This window comes from Dendropsophus ebraccatus, chromosome 13, assembly GCF_027789765.1.
Source record: "Dendropsophus ebraccatus isolate aDenEbr1 chromosome 13, aDenEbr1.pat, whole genome shotgun sequence".
NCBI lineage: Eukaryota > Metazoa > Chordata > Amphibia > Anura > Hylidae > Dendropsophus > Dendropsophus ebraccatus.
Window position 1 is genome coordinate 74533813 of NC_091466.1, and position 17489 is coordinate 74551301.

Sequence of the window (17489 nt, forward strand, 5' to 3'; positions counted from 1 at the left end):
TGGATAGTCATCAGTGTTCGTTCCAGGCCTTCCCCGGGCCACGTGATCAGCGGGTCACATGTGAAGGGGAAGACGCTCTCCCTATTTACTCCAATGAGCATGTTTTGACAGAGCGAACATACACTCACAAAGCCCAACTATATGATATTGGCTAACTAAACGTAATCGTTCTTGGACCAACTTGAGCAACTGGAGTAATATCTGATTTTGCTGCATTTAGGTGAACTTGGAGGGGGGGGGGTACTGATATTGTAGTACGCCGGGCAGCATTTATAAAGCCTCTCCTGGAAGCGTGAATTTGTTCATTTAGTTGTGTTACTGTAACGCTTCCTGGAATCTGGGACACTAACACAATATTGTTAAATTATGCGCCATCCTCATAGAGGACAATGGGATTTAAATAAAAGACCCACGCAAAATGCACTCTTCCACCAGATTGAGGGAGCAGAATTTCTCTACCTAATTGAATTTGCAGATTCTATGCAGTAGATGACTGAGGCCAATAAAACAGATGGCTTATAGTTTTTTATTTATTTTTTTTTATTTTAAATTCTATCGAGTTAAAACAAGCGTTATTCGTCCTCGTACCCAAACTCTGACTCCATCTCCTTGCCTTCTGTGTGGACATTATGCCAGTTAGTTTTTACATAAATAATTCAGAGAGTGGACAATGAGGCCGACTAATAGATTCAGGATGGTATATTGGGGAGAATGCATAGCGGGTAATTTACTGTTTACTTGAATTATTCATATCTTCCCATATTAGCACATTCAGTTTTTTTTTTGTTGTTTTTTTTTGTCTTTGATGTTTTGTTTAGAAGTAACTTCAAAAGAATAAATGACCATATGTAAGGGAACCGTGAACCTGAATGGAAGATGGGGATAGACAGTGGAAGGGTCCTATCAGACAAAGCAATATTTAATGTTTAACAATGGCAATCGAGTTTATCGTTAACCTGAAATCGTTAATCATATTACACAGAACGATAGTCGTTAGTTAAGTTACTATAATTGTTTACTCAATCTGCTCCCAGCAAATGAAGGAACGATGTGGAATTACACTAAACCATTAGTGCCCGAATGCGGAATTACAACAAAGGGTTAATGACGATTTTGGTGTCGGCGCCAAACGGATGATGAACGATTTTTCTTTGGTCGTTTGAAGCAGTGTCGGACTGGCCCACCAGAGGACCGGGCGATCCTCCGCGGGGCCCCCAGGTTTAGAACCTGCACAAACATTGACTGACATGTTGTTTCTCACTGGTTCTTCATTGGTGGGCCAACAGGATCATTTCCCGATGATACCCCAGTCCGACATTGGTTTGATCGTTGCCTGCATTAACACAAAATGATTATCGTTCAAATTCAAATGGTATAAAGATAATTTGCACATTAATCGGCCTGTGTCATAGGGCCCTTACGGTGGATATGAAAGGGGAGATATCTTAGTCTTTTCCTTTTGCCCTGTTTATAGTCTGTTCCCGGCTTTGGCTTCAAAAATCTGTCTGTGTGAACACACCATAAGCCCTAGTGCTGGAAACTCCCCAGCTAAGACCATCCTACCAGCCTTGCCTACTTGCCAGCCCAACCCTATGTGTTCAATGGGGACTGGGCGACATTCCCTTCACTAGGAAAGTGAAACATAGAACAAGACAAGACAGACAAACACAATGAAGAACAGTCAGGCAGATACAGGTCGAACTGGAGATAGTATATGAAACGCCAGCTTATACCACAAGAAAGTATCGCAAGCAATGTCAAAGAGCACTAGTGGACTTATGAGATGTCAGAATCCCGGTCCAGAGCAGGATTGGACCAGCCCTCTGACATCCAGACCACACAGAAGGCAATTGTCCATTACTACTTAGTCTGGATCATCTATCACAGGGGTGGGAAACCTTGGCTCTGCAGCTGTTGCAAAACTACAACTCCCCTCATGCCTGGACAGCCAAAGCTTTGGCTGTCCAGGCATGATAGGAGTTGTAGTTTTGCAACAGCTGCAGAGGCAAGTTTTCCGACCTACTTGATCTACCAGATGGGTGATGGTTGAACCTGTCAATCACCACACAGCAAGTATTGGAATCAGATCACATTAGTAGGAAACATGCATACTGAATCATGGCCAAAAGCTCAGTCTCTCGTTTGAATTTTATAGACAGGGGACTGTAAAGTGCAGGTCTGAACAGGCACGGACATGATGCCATACATGTACAGATTGTGATTTTTTTATTTTTTTATTTTAGTGTAGATATTGATTTATTTAATATTATTTAAATTAGTAAATTAGTCCGTGTTCTTACTGGGCACATGCACGTGTAACCACATTCTGTGCAGTACTTAGTGTGCACTCACAGAAGTGGGCTGCGTTCAATTTTCCTACAACAAATTTGTAGGAAAAACTGCTTTCGGAATTAGAGATGCAGCTGTCATAGCAATAATTGATGCTTGGCACATTCATTACTAAACTGACTGTATTACCAGTAATAGTTACAAGATATGAGGAGAGAAAAGAAGGACAGCAGGCGCAGGAGGAGTATTTTTAGTGTAGAGGTCCTCCTTACCATATTTTATATACTGTCCCTGCATATATAATATGTACATCGAGACCTAGAGGAGGCCCCCTTGTAATTGTTACTGTCCATTCATATATTTGTACATTGTGATCAGACTGTTCCAAGACGTATTTTTTCCGAACTAAGTAACCCCGAGTTTTGTCATTTGTTTTGGTACTGTGACCCACTTACCCTCTTCTATACACACTCCAGTTTACCTATATATACAGATGCCCAATACTGTACACGATACTCCTTGAGAGGGTCTGTCTGGTGTCAGATACCTTTAAAAACCTGTTTAATGGTCACTCTCATTTCAAACTATTTTCCTCTTGTAGCCTATAGCCTATGTAATTTCTAACATTTTTGTAAATAACTTCCTTTACCCAAAATTATTCCTTAACCCAGAAAAAATAGCTCAAATGTAATGGCCACTAGATGTCTGTTTCCTGCAATTTTCTGTCCGCTGCATGGCGTTAGGTGGACTCTGTCTCTAGTAACAACCTCAGCAAGACAGAACAGAGGAAGTGGGGGCGGGGCCTAGAATGTGCTATTTGCTGGAGACAGTGAGAGAGACTGTGTTCTTGCAAGGTAAAGGTCAAGATTTATCTTTCACTTCAGCAGCTACAGGGCTTAGTGTAACTCTCATCAATATGCTGCTGTTTATTTCCTTTCTCCTCATAGCATTGTGCAAAGTCAGTGCATCAGTAACCCTTTCTATGCTATCTATAGCAGTACACTGAGCACATCATCAGCACAGCACAATGCCATGCCGATCAGGGCTTAGAGTAACACTTTCATTGCTGTCCTGGGACATGTCTATGATATATACTTACCTGTCCTATTCCCCGTCGCTGTCGGATCCCGAGCTGCCCCAGCCCTCCTGTAGGAAACAGGTGCTTAGTATAGAGTATATGCCACTTCCAGTGAAAGCGCAATGTCATGCTATATTATGAAAACACAGAAAGCGGTGCAGATTGGGCGGCCCAGCATCCGGTAGCAACGGGGAATGGGATAGGTAAGTATATATTACGGACATATCCCCCACAGCCCCGACATCCTGGCCAAGTATTCATTTTTCCCGGACAACCCCTTTAATCATCTAATAAAATCATGCAGGATTTTAAAATGTATTTGAAAGAAGAGGTGCCCTTTAAATAAAGTTTTTTTTATATGTAAGTTTTGGATTTTGTACTAGATTTATATTATAACTCCCTCCTTCAGGTGATGCTATTCCTGCACATTTTTAGAGTTTCCGAGTATAATTACAAAAGCAAATTAAGCGAGCGCTAACCATATGTGACAATTCTCATCTGTCAGCTGAGGCTATTTATACCCTGTTGTCTGGAAACATCTATTTTTCCCCATGCTAAACTGCAGCTATGCCATAAAAAGATTTCGTTTTTTTTTTTTCCTTTGCTACTTTATTACTTTTACACTAGTTATTATACTGTCGCTTAGCAACCGGTAAGCTCGGCGTCTGTGGAAGAAAAGACAGCCGTTCCGTGTCCTTTTAGCGATCATGGATGCAGAGTATGATAGTAGGGGCGATCTCCAGTTGTAGAGCAGTTTTCTTTCCGTTTCTGGCTACATCAACACAACAGCTTTTTTGGCCGATGTTTTTTTTTTTTTTTTTATTCGTGCCCGAAGAACAGTCGTTATTTCAAAACATCGCCTGTAAATGACATCGGGTCGTAAAAAGACGTTGTATGGTCATAGTCTTGGGCTGTTCTTTGTGCCTCCAATTTGGCTTACAATTGACTAGAGAAACAATGGTAGATTATCAGGGGTAGATTTTGTTGGTTTTGACGAAAAATTGTCACAACTTTTAAACAATCACTTGTCCGTGACATGGTCCGTGCTACATGAACCATGTCAAATTTAAAAAGACACATGTCCCTCCAATTCAGCCTATGACCCTTTAGCGTTGATCCAGAAGAAGTAAAAAAAATGGGGTAAAATTTGACTTCTACTTCTAGCAGAGAGTTCCACTGCTCTTACAGTAAAGAATCCCTTCTGTGCTGGTGTAGTAGGCATAGAGGATGTCCTCTCTGTCCATGTTAGGAACTGGTTTTCTATAGGGATTTGCTGCTGCTCTGGACAGTTCCTGACATGGACAGAGGTGGCAGCAGAGAGCACTGTGTCAGACTGGAAAGAATACACTACTTCCTGCAGGACACACAGCAGCTGATAAGCATTGGAAGACTTAAGATTTTTTTGAACCACTGCCTGGTTCCCGCAGATGGTGTCTGTCTATTACCAAGCACTGGAGGTGGGCCCGCCGGCCCCCATTGTGACAAAACCCCCTCCTCTCTGTGACGAATCAGAATCAATGGAGCCGTGTCACAGAGGGGAGAGGCTTTTGTCACACTGGGGGCCGGCGGGCCCACCTCTAGTGCTTCATGCCTGGTCGGTGTTTGGTAATAGACAGACGCCATGTGCGGGAACCAGGCGGTGGTTCAAAAAAAGGACTGTGGCACCGGCATCCCAGCACCAGCCCCTGTCTGTTAATGTAAAAAGCCCATAGCGATGTACCTAGCTTCCTAATAGACAGACCCTGGCCGATCATCCTATCTGTGTGACATAATAAGGCACTGTACGTATTATTTGCGTTACTCACCCACAGCATTTCTAGCTTGAGGGGACTATGTAGTCATCACTCATCTCCACCTTGGTGTTCTCTTTCTGCTTCTCTTAGGTTAAATGAGGACATGACAGTATGTGTTGCAGACTTTGGTCTCTCCAAGAAGATCTACAGCGGAGACTATTACCGTCAGGGATGTGCATCCAAGCTTCCTGTGAAATGGCTGGCGCTGGAGAGCCTGGCCGACAATGTATACACCGTGTACAGTGATGTGGTGAGTGCTGACATATAGGACAATGGACACTACACAAGCCATGGCAGTAACCTGTTAGCTATGTGCTTGTACTTTGCTCTTGATTTCATCTTTTTATATTCTCTGGTTATGTTGCTATATATGCCGTATGTTATATGGTAGTAGCACTCGGGAAGCACAGGACCGACATGGCAATCCTCTGCTTTATTTGGAGATAGAAGCTACTTTCTAGTTACCCAATGGGGCTTGGTATAGCATAGTATGGGATATCAGCAATATCTTTAGATAGAAGGATATGCTAAGAAGCAGCCTTTGCACCACCCCTTAGAGGTAGCTCTCCCCTCAAGTCAGTGCTTGTTTATTCTTCTATAAAGGGGTCCTCCCATCTTATATAGTTACACCTGTAGGACTCATCACGTGAAATTTTTGCAAATATTAATTGTCTCCTCCTCCTGATATGCTGCTCTTTCCCTCCCTTTGTTGACGGCTCATTGTCTGGGTTACCGACCACCACTCTGCTCTAAAAGCGTTGCACTGGCTGGTGTATATTTCGCTATAGTAACATTTATATATATCATTATATGCAGTATATATGCATTATATCTCTATCAATATACATTATCACTCTGCTTTTAGAGCAGAGTTATGCAGAGTGATGGACGATAACCTAGACAATGAGCTGTCAGCAATCAGAGAGAGAGAGAGCAGGATATCAGGGCAAGTGCTGAATGAATGTATTTGTCCAGTACTAAAAATCTGGTGCATGCAGGAGTTGGGGGGGGGGGATCTGATAAATAATGTATACTTGCCTGTCCCTGCGCCCCTGCAGTACCGCATCACCGCTCTTGGCCCCTCTAGCTCCTGTAGTCGCTGACTGGCTGAGCAGGTATTTTACCCTGGGTCATGATGTAGCAGAAAGCTGGGGAAGAATGAAGACCAGCAGCTGTCAGTGAGCTGGTGACAAAGAGCTATGGGGGCATGGGGACAGGTAAGTATACACCCTTACAACTATAACTATATTAGTTGAGATGGGAATTAAGACACCTCAGAACCTGACCGGGGATTTAATAAGACAAGCCAGAAGACTTCCAGCCATAGACTTTATTGTTGATGTGGTGGCAGGTTTCTTGGTATTGCGGTTTCTTCCTCACATTGGAGCGGAGCTGTAATACCAGACAGGAGGATTTTTTTTAACCCTGCTTCCTGTCCCGGTAACCATTTCCTATGCCAATTCCTTCCTAGTGGGCATTCGGCGTCACCCTTTGGGAGATAGTCACGCTGGGACAAACCCCCTACGCCGGCATTGAGAATTCTGAAATCTACAGCTACCTCCTGGCTGGGAACAGATTGAAGCAGCCGCCCGACTGTCTGGATGAGCTGTAAGTACTGTGCCCACCTGTGCCCGCAGAGGTTACACATAGGGCAGACTGCGCACGCTTTTTCTGCCTGTAAGATATAGCCGAAAGCTCTGAAGACGAGACAATGAAAACTAAACGGTAATGAGAGCATCTGCTGCCCATTCCGTCCGGCTTCTGCTCCTCATTAATACAGGTATTTACAATGTGCCAGGGAAGCGGCACTGCACATACGTCTGCCCTATAAATCTCACTTCTCTGGATGCCACCTGGCAGCAGCCATTAGGATGGACGAGGCAATGCCAGGACAAGCCCACAGGATTACCATGGAACTGGTGGTTGGGATTAGGCTCCATTATTTCTCCAGTAATCTTTCATGCTCTTTTGTGTACAGCTTTTATGTTAAAGATTTAAAGGGATTATCCTGAGAGGACCTTATGCATAAAATTGGAGATAAGTGGTCGCCCTGTGGGTGAGGTCCATGAAAATGAGGTTCCCCCTTTCCCTCAGGATGATGGAGCACTAACTTATATACTTGGCTGCCACTTACTATAGGACTGCTGAAATTACTGGCAGCACTCCGCACTCCTCAGTGACTGGAGCAGTGGGCGAGAGGGCATACCACCACTTAATTCACTTGGGGGACGAGAACCTCTGTTTTTGTGATTGATGGGTTTGCAAATTTAGAAATCTTCCGTACTTATCAGCTGCTGAATGTCCTGCAGGAAGTGGTATATTTTCTGCAGTATGACACAGTGCTCTCTGCTGCCACCTCTGTCCATGTCAGGAACTGTCCAGAGCAGGAGAGGTTTTCTATAGGGATTTGCTGCTGCCCTGGACAGTTCCTGACATGGACAGAGGTGGCAGCAGAGAGAACTGTGTCAGACTGGAAAGAATACACCACTTCCTGCAGGACATAAAGCAGCTGATAATTACTGGAAGACTAGAGATTTCTAAATAGAAACAATTTGCAAATCTTTATAACTTTCTGACACCAATTATTTTGAAAACATTTTTTTACTGGAGTACCCCTTTAAGCTGGCCATACACATTGGAATAATATCAGCTGAACCCATCAACTACCTAATGTGTTTGAAGGACTTTGAATATTCCCTCAATGGCAAATATCAGAGGGAGAGAAGGATTTGCCAGTTGGATTTCAATTTGCCCAATCCTTATGTTCTCCAAATTTGTCTGCAGGAGCTTTGGATGCCCAGGCAGGATAGGAATTGTAGTTTTGCTACAGCTGGAGAGCCAGGACCTGTGGTTTAGAGAGACCTTCACAGGCACCACCTAGTGGCAAAGAAGATGGGAAAACTAGGTCTGGGATCACTTCTCCTAAGCATGTATACAGTATAGCTTCCGATGCTACGCCATTTATACTGCAAACAGACCTGAGCTGGCCAAGAAAATCCATTTAAAGTCTGGACGGTTGACCAGTTGCCCATAGAAACCAATCAGATTTCCACTTTTATTTTTAAAAAGGCCTCTGGAAAAAAAGAAGCTGAAATATGATTGGTTGTTATGGGCAACTGCTCCACTGTTTGTGTGCACAAGGCTTGATATAATCTCCCTCATAGTCTTTAAAGGGAATCTGTCACTAGGTATATTCCACCTTAAATGAGGGCAGCATAAACTAGTGATATAAATGCTGAACAGATCGGTGTATTACTTCCATCATTCTGCTCAGCCGTTCTCCTAATATGCAGGAGAATAGGATTCTTGCCACACCCCTCCCCCCGCCCTCCAGCTGCTGAATGACAACTGACTGCCTATACACAGATAGATAACTACCAATCAGCAGCTGGTGGGTGGAGTTTTCTGCTTCTCATGAATATCCAAGACTACTGGGCTCATGCACATAACAGAGAGGACTACTTATTGTCCATGTTATTCAGGAGGAGATCTCTGGATCAGCTGCACAGAACAATGTAAGTGATCCATCATTCTGCTCAGCTTCTCTGTCACTAGTTTATGCCACCCTGAGATAGGACGCCATATAACTACTGTCAGAGTCGTTTTGAAGGGATTTTCTTGCAAAGCCTAAACATGGCTTGCTGGTCGCCTCTGGCCTGTTTGTAGTATAAGTGACATAGCATCAGGAGCTACACTGTATACAGGCTTTGAAGAAGTAATCCCAGACCTGGTTTTCCCATCTACTTTGCCACTAGGTGGCGCCTGTCCAGGCGACTGCTCAGCTGTTTATTTCCTTGAAGTTTGATACATTTCTTTAAGTAACAATTAATGTTGTTAGGCAAAAATGTCGTAGTTTTCATAGTTAGTGGAAAAGAGGTGGGACATCTTGGATGAGAGTGTCAGCTCTTGCGTCCATAGGCCTTAAGCTAGATGTATGACACTGACTGTCTCCCTGTATGTTATCAGGCTCCCGGCTTCTTGTTTTTCTCGCTTATCCCAGGAAGTGGGGTCGGAGAACTCTTTGGACTAGAATATTCTAGTGAGAACAATGTCTCTAGATTATTTCTGGTGATATAATTTCCCATTAAGGATGACATCATCAGCATGCACAAAACCATATTCAGACTTCGCCCACATCTCAATGGGAGTCATAAGTGTTAATAGTAATAATGGCTTTTTAAAGAACACTTTTAATCCCATGCAGGCCTGACACTGAAAGGTGGGTGGAAGTCTATTATGCTGAGACATCGAAAGCTACAAGGTTAAAGGCGCACAAACTACGAACCGAGAAACTAGATAAAACGCCTTCAGTAATCTAGCAAACAGGTAGAAGTCATTGCTGGCCACGGTTGCATTGATTTGGTGGCAGTAAACATACTTGTCTTATTTAAAGGGGATATCCAAGATTAGAAAAACATAATATCTTTCGTCTAAAAACAGCACCACCCCTGTCCTCAAGTTATTTGCGGTGTTACAACATGTCTCCATTCACTTCAGTGGAACTAAACTGCAATACCACACACAAACTGAGGACGGGGTGGTGCTGTTTCTAGAAGAAAGCAGTTAACATATGTTTTTATAATCTTGGGAACCCCTTTAATTATTGAGTTCAATATGGGGAAAAACAGCAGGTCATGCACATATTGTATTGTTTTTGGGGAGAAAAAAAAGTTAGTCTTTTGAGCAAAAGACAGCTGCAAAATTGATGTTTTTTCTGGTAAAGACAGGATGAAAAGTGTGTGTGAACATAGCCTTAAAATGCAAAGCTACAGGAACTTATATACAGTATAGTGAGAAAACAAGTGGATGGATAATAGTACTACAGTGACATCCAGTGGTAGCACAAGTGTACTGCAAGTAAATTGTAAACGTTCTATTAATCCTGATCACACTGTGCTGTTAGGATAGAGTATTCTATTATATAATTTTCAGGGTACAAACCCACACACCGTATAGGCAGCTTATTTACTGCTGCGATACGCAGCAAACACGCAACAAACACGCAACAAACACGCAACAAATACGCAGCAGATTAGATCTAAATAACTGGACACAGCATCAAATCTGCACCACCAAATCTGCTTCAAATCTGCTGCGTTTTTGCTACGTATCTGCTATGTATACGGTGTGTGGGTTTGTACCCTTAAAAGGGATTTTAACAAATTTTTATATGGGCAGACAATGAGCCCAAATATAACCACCTAAAATCTAATTTTTTCCAGGTATGAAATGATGTGCCAGTGCTGGATCACTGAGCCCAAGCGAAGGCCCTGCTTTACAGACCTGAAAAGACGCCTGGAAGCCATTTGGGGACGATTATCTGTGCTATCAGGAAGTCGAGATCCACTGTATGTAAACCTCGGGGAGACTTGTGGAGCTTCCGCTGCAAACTCTATTTTGCACTCCGCTTTTGACAATGACGACCAATGCTGTGTGGACGCTGCTCAGACAGGCGGTGCGACAGCAGTCAGTAGCGACTATCGCTATATTGTGAACCCTGGGTGCCTTAGAGAAGCAGATGAGTGGCCTCCTAATGTACAAACTGCAGAAGCCAGAGGCCTCCTAAATGGAGACGAGGATGATGATGAAGAAGAAGAAGAGGAGGAGGAAGAAGAAGAGGAACTTCAGGAAGCTCATGTTGTTATTAACCTCTAGTACAAACCTCTTGATAGAAAGGTTCCCATGGACTCTAGATGACTGTCGCCTGATTTGGCATGATCAGGTAAACTTCTCCATGTCTATGGACCCCAAGAGACACTAGCTAGGAAGGGGGAGTAGCAGTCATTAGTCAGCTCTATAAGATGATCCCTACTGATTATTGACTGGTCCGCTGATCAGCTGATCGCTTAGATCATGCAGGCTATAACTCACCATTTTTGACAGTACATCACCTCGGGTAAAAAGGGATGTGCTGCCAACAATGATGGCTGCCAACTATTCAGCGCTTATTCTGTGGACCTTTGCTGCTAGTTATTGGCCTGGATCCAATCACAAAGTGTACATAGTGGATAAGGGGTTGTATCGGGCAGCTGTCTGTCCATGTAAAAAAAGAGGACCCTTAGGGTGTATTCGCACATAGCAGATTTTTTGCAGTAATGTCTTCTTAAAGGGCCCTGTCTCTTTAACAAAAAAAAAAAAAAACTTTAGCCATGTGAAAAGTTTTGATTGATTGGGACCTGGGTGTTCAGACTCAGATCTATTGATAAGTGAAGTGTGAGCTTAAAGCGACTCTGTACCCACAATCTAAACATCCCCCCCACCCCCCGTCGGATAGCTGCTTTTAATCCAAGATCTGTCCTGGGGTCCATTTGGCAGGGGATGCAGTTATTTCCCCCCCAAAAAAAGTTTGCCCTGTGTCAAATTGGCGTGGCCTAGAGTGTCTGTGCCCTAGGCCTGCGACGCCCCCTCCATTCTTCCTCCCCGCCCTCTTCCTTATTAGGAAGTCCCCAGACAGGACTTCTCCTAATCATCACTTGCCTGAACACTGCACATGTAGTGGTTAGTTAAGAAGAAAACCGTCCCTGGAGGGACGGAGAGGCTGTGCAGGCCTAGGGCACAGACAATATAGCACATACCTATTTGACACAGGGCAAAGTTGTTTTTTAGGACAATAACTGCATCACCTGCCGAACAGACTCCAGGACAGATCTTGGATTCAAAGCAGCTATCTGAAGGTACAAGCGGTTTGGGGCACAGAGTCGCTTTAAATAGAATCCGAACGGACATGTAGCCACCCCCTAACTACCGGTAGTGGGTTGTACAGGATCTCACACCATGTGTGGTTCGGGGGTTGGTCTTTCTCCTGATGCTGATATTTTGAAGAAAATGTATTTTTATTTCTGTAGTGTGGCGAGGTGGGGAGTCAATATGGCGTGGCCTAGAGGATCCGTGCCCTAGGCCTGCAGGCGCTGACGGCCTAGGGCATAAATCCTCTAGGCCACACCACATTGATTCCCGCCTCGCCACACTGCAGGAATAAAACTACATTTTCTCCAAAATATCAGCATCGGGAGAAAGGCCAACCCCTGAACCACACATGGCACGAGGACCTGTACAACGCAATACCAACAGTGTGAGGGCAGCTGCATGTTGGTACAGATTTACTTTAAAGGGGTTCTCCAGCATTAAAAAAACATGGCCACTTTCTTCCAGAGACAGCATGGCGCTTGTCTACAGTTTGGATGCAGGATTTGCAACTCTGTTCCATTGAAGTGAATGGAGCTTACCTGCAACCACACCTGAACTGGAGACAAGAGAAAGGGCCATGTTTTTCTAACTCTGGATAACCCCTTTAAGCACCTGCCTCTCTGTATTTTTTGTCTCGCTGCAGAAGATGGGATCCATTGTAAGTCTATGGAGCTGTGTCTTGCAGTGAGCAGTACTTAAAGGGACAGGGAAATCTTTGCTGCAGTAACAACCTAACTCAGATGCATGAGATTCAGTGAATCAGCCTGTACTCACACCTGTATATACAGTAACAATGCTGTCTGGCTCTGCTCCTCCCTTACTCGCCTGCACAAACATCATGCATGCTCAGGTGATCCAAGCAAGCGTGTATATAAGGTGCATAAGAAGGCCAGGCTCCTGTGCTACCTTGTATAGCACCAAGGCTTAAGAAGGGCCCCTAAAGCCATTAATGTACTCGCCTCAAACAAACGAGAGCCGCACGACGCCATACCGGTTACTTTTCTTTCCAATCATGAACCGATGAGACTACTAATCTTCTTAGTTTCTTACTCTGTACACATTGATCTGTAAGACGAGCGGATTGGCCCTCGTGTAGAGGAGATCCAGGGAAACTTTAGATGTATATATTTTTTTATAGGACTAAAGATCAGAGCTAGCCATCTCTTATTTTTAGCGAGCGGATTGGGATGGCGGCCGTAGCACGCTAGCAGCCTGCCGGTGAGATCTATCTGCACAGCGACGTGCCCTGAACCAACATCTCGATGCAATATATTATATTGGAGAACGTTCCGGTTTCTAGTCAGGCACAAACCTATGAGCTTTTTTATTCTTATTAAATGGACTTGGACTACAAGCGATGGCGGATCATTCCGCCAAAAAACGTTGGTTTCTTCAAAGTAGAATTCTGTCATGCTAGAACTACCCGGGTTTTGCATGTATCATATTTGGTTCATATAATGTACGTTTTGGGGGTTTCCTTTTTGTTTTTTTAGCCAAGCGAACAACTGTTGTACTTATTATTATTATTATTATTATTATGCTTCCAGAACCAAAATAATATTTTTCTAGAATGTCTGACTTTCAATTTATTTGCATCACGGGGGAAATGCCAAGAAGGTTGGTGCTTTTTGTTTTTTTACCTTGGATTCAGAAGACAAGGATTTTTTTCATGCAGAATCCAATGCATTGAACTCTACAACAAACACTCCCATACTGCAGTCGAGGAATCCATGACTTAGTTCACTTAAAGTGAATTTACTACTAGATACATTGTTCTGTGTTTTTAAATGAATAGACCAGCATCAGCGGGGAGATGCAGGTGCCCACGCATGGCACCGGTCTATTCCCGAGCACTGGCCTGGCAGCCCCCAGTGTGACCATCCCTCTTCCCCTCAGTGATGCAGCTCCATTGTAAAACATGGCTGCTTTCTTCCAGAAACAGCACCTCTACTGTCACTGCAGGATCATTCATGCAGCCCCTCTGCTCTACTTCTCATGCTGTGTAATGGATCTCGCTTTTCATCAGTGATCAGATAGTAAAAAGGCTGGTCCTATTACACAGGCTGATATCTGCCTGTTTAGCTAATAAGTTAGGTTTAGAAATAGGTTTAGAAAAAAACGGATCGCAAAAACGTAGTGTGAACCCAGCCTAACCGGTCAGTGTGGTGCTCCTAACAGTCTTAGGCCTTATTCACACGTTCCGTATTTCCGTATCCGAGTTAGTGCACATTGAAGTCTATTGGGCTATTCACACGATCAGTAGCAGAAATGGATGAAAATCAATCCGTAAAAAAAAGACATGTCCTAGTGCGGACCCATTTTTTTTTGCGGATCCTCTCATTGAAATCAATTGGTTACGGATTGTTTACGGATTGTAACATGTTGGCATCCGTATTTCTGCAAAAAAAATACGGATGAACTGCATTGAAAAGCAATGAGTAGCAAAAAATATGGAATTACGGAAATACGGATGTCCAATCCGCAATTTCTCACGGGTTGTTTCAGGACCAGAAAAAAATACTGAACGTGTGCATAAGGCCTTACCGGACCAAGGAGCACACAACTAACTGCATCGGAACAGCGTCGAGGATGAAGGTAAGAAACATAGCTTCCTCCCCTGCCCCTCCTGCACAATAGAGAGATATTAGAGTCGTCTAACCTTGCTGATATTTCCCCTTTAAAGGGAACCTGTCACAGGGGACGCGGGCCCACCCGACCCCCCGGTTCAACCCCTGGCTACTTACCCTTTCCGACGAGTCCTGTTCCTGTAGCCGGCCCCGGGACAAAGATATCAGCGCCTGAAGCCGTGCGCACGCGCCACTGAGATGAGTCCCACGCCCATAGAGAATGACGGCTCCAGTCATTCTCTATGGGCGTTGACCCATCTCAGCGGCGCGTGCGCACGGCTTTGGCCACTTATGTCTTTGTCCCGGGAGCGGCTACATGAACGGGACTCGTCAGAAAGGGTACGTATCCAAGGTCTGCACCTGGGGTCGGGCAGTCTTAACTTCTATTTAAAAATCTTAAGTATTCCCGTACTTATCAGCTGCTGTATGAGCTTTATTTTCAGTCTGACACAGTGCTCTCTTCTGCCACCTCTGTCCTTGTCAGAAACTGTCCAGAGCAGTAGAGGTTTTCTATCGGGATTTGCTTTTGATCTGGACAGTTTCTAACACGGACAGAGGTGGCAGCAGAGAGCACTGTGTCAGACTGGAGAGAATACACCACTTCCTGCAGGACATACAGCAGCTGATAAGTATAGAAGTAAATTACAAACCTATTTAACTTTCTGAAACCAGTTGATTTGAAAGAAAAAGATTCTCGCTCGAGTACCCCTTTAAACAGTGCTGACATCTCGGCCCACATGTTTAGCAATCTGATGAAGCGGTAAACCAAGGTCTCGACGAAGAGGAGACATCACACAATCATCATGCACTGACTAAAACTGATTTCTGAGGTCTTATGTGGATGGAAATAATTGCCTTTAATACCATTGAAGCCCCTCCCACATGTCACAGATTGGAGCTCACTTTTTGTAATGGTGCGTTTACACAGGCAGATTTATCTGACAGATTTTGGAAGCCAAAACCAGGAATGGATTTCAAAAGAGGAGAAATCTCAGTCTTTCCTCTATGACCTGTTCCCTGTTTATGGTCTGTGCCTGGCTTTGGCTTCAAAAATCTCTCAGATAAATCTGCCCGTGTAAACACACCATAAGTTAGGGATGTCTGCTACTTCCTCAATTTGCATAACCTTATGGCTGATCCTCCTTGGTTGGTCATAGTTACTGACATGATAAGGTGGCATTTATTCATTTTATGCCAAGTAGTCAAGTGGGCGGTCCTTTTCAGTGACAGCTGTATATAAGTGTTCAAATTAAGAGAGCTGTCAGTTACAGAGTAAAACCACACACTTGGATACTTAGTCCAGACTGGAATTTTTCTCGCCAAGCTACATATCGATCTTCTCAGCTCGTCCTGCCCTTTAACTTGCGGCCTGCAGATTTTTAATATTACAAATAATTCCAAAAGGATTGCCACGCAGATGAAAGCTGAGAGCTCTGAGCTAAAGCCCCAACTTCTGAGTGATGTCACCAACTCTGTCCAGCCCCTCCGGCGTACATCACCCTCTCCCAGTCATATACCATATAACCTTAGGGTACAAACACACACACCGTATACGCAGCAGATTTGATGGTGCAGATTTAATGCTGTGTTCGGTTATTTAGATCTAATCTGCTGCGTATTTGTTGCGTATTGAGTAAATACGCTGCGTATACGGTGTGTGTTTAGACCCTTATTGGGCCATTAGGGAAGAATAGGGTGTATTTACAACGTGCTGCCTTGTGCTGAACAATGCCACAGACAGGGGAGCAGACAGGAAATGAATACAGCAGGTGCAACATTCTGCTAACTGGGAACTGTAGTGACAGGCTCAAAAAACAAATGGATTTTTGGTGGTTTCAGAACTGGGGTAGACAGGTAAGCAATGCTATATGAGTCTAATCTGTCAGAGTTCCCCTTTAAATAGTAATTGGCTCCCACCAGCACAGTTTTGTAGTGACACATTGGCAGCTATTGGCCTGAAGTTCTTTAATCACAAAATACAATCAAATTCTAGTATCTGTAGAACCAGCATCCATGGTTATAATGGTTAGAGAATCCTCAGGCTGCAGACGGTGGGAAATCTCAATGATCAGAATCAGCTTGGTGGTTTTCAGCTTTCTCTGGTAACTATGGCGATTGTAATAGTGATAGCTGCAGAGGATGCGGTCATTATTTCCAGGGATTATTTGCAGTAATGATGCTGCTCTATATCTATAAGAACTGACCGGAGGGAAGTCACGTGACCAAAGCTTCAGGAGGCCGCGGTGGTTTTGCACTCATAGTAATTTAACTGTAAAAAAGCCTATATATATAGATAGATAGATAGATAGATAGACATATATCAATGTTAACTGTGACATATGGAAAAATACTGTATATAAGAAAAATATTTTCAGACTAAAAGGACATTCTGATTATATGATCTTACATGGATCATGTCGCTAATTTGAACCGCATGCAAAATTTATTTTTTCCAGATTTGATTTCATGTGCTAGGTTAATGCTGCGTACCTGTGTAACAGGAGAGCTGACCATACAATGTGAGCACCCCCAGGATTCTCTGCTACTGAATGTGGATGCACAGTGGCTGTACACATGCGCAGTGAAGACTTGTACCGCTCTGTGTGTGATCAGGAATGGCTGTCAATCAATGCTAAGCCATGTCTGTGAGCGCACATAGAACTGGGACTTCCTGTGTTCCATCTCTTTTCTGAACAGAGAAAAGGCCAAATATGGGCATGGAGAAAGCGTAGACAGCAGTTTGGCAGGAAGGGAGACACCTAGTGGCTGTGAGTGTGTTGGCCACCCTTAGCTGTATATGTATTGGCCACTCTTAGCTGTATATGTATTGGCCACTCTTAGCTGTATATGTATTGGCCAGCCTTAGCTTTATATGTATTGGCCACCCTTAGCTGTATATGTATTGGCCAGCCTTAGCTGTATATGTATTGGCCACCCGTAGCTGTATATGTATTGGCCACCCTTAGCTTTTTATGTATTGGCCACCCTTAGCTTTTTATGTATTGGCCACTCTTA

The 17489-nt window shown here is 43.9% G+C and overlaps 2 protein-coding genes across 3 annotated transcripts in view; one reads left to right on the forward strand and one right to left on the reverse strand.

Moving 5' to 3' along the window:
- The window catches only part of TYRO3 (TYRO3 protein tyrosine kinase), a 111983-nt gene extending 100005 nt beyond the window's left edge, over positions 1-11978 (forward strand). For both annotated transcript variants that reach the window (XM_069950969.1, XM_069950970.1), the window contains exons 17-19: positions 5251-5410; positions 6632-6768; positions 10383-11978. In XM_069950969.1, coding sequence (XP_069807070.1) covers positions 5251-5410; positions 6632-6768; positions 10383-10815 — 730 coding nt within the window. In that variant the 3' untranslated portion in view covers positions 10816-11978. The remainder of the gene's footprint in view (positions 1-5250; positions 5411-6631; positions 6769-10382) is intronic.
- The window catches only part of RPAP1 (RNA polymerase II associated protein 1), a 219531-nt gene that overhangs the window by 184106 nt on the left and 17936 nt on the right, over positions 1-17489 (reverse strand). The gene's annotated exons all lie outside the window — the stretch shown is intronic.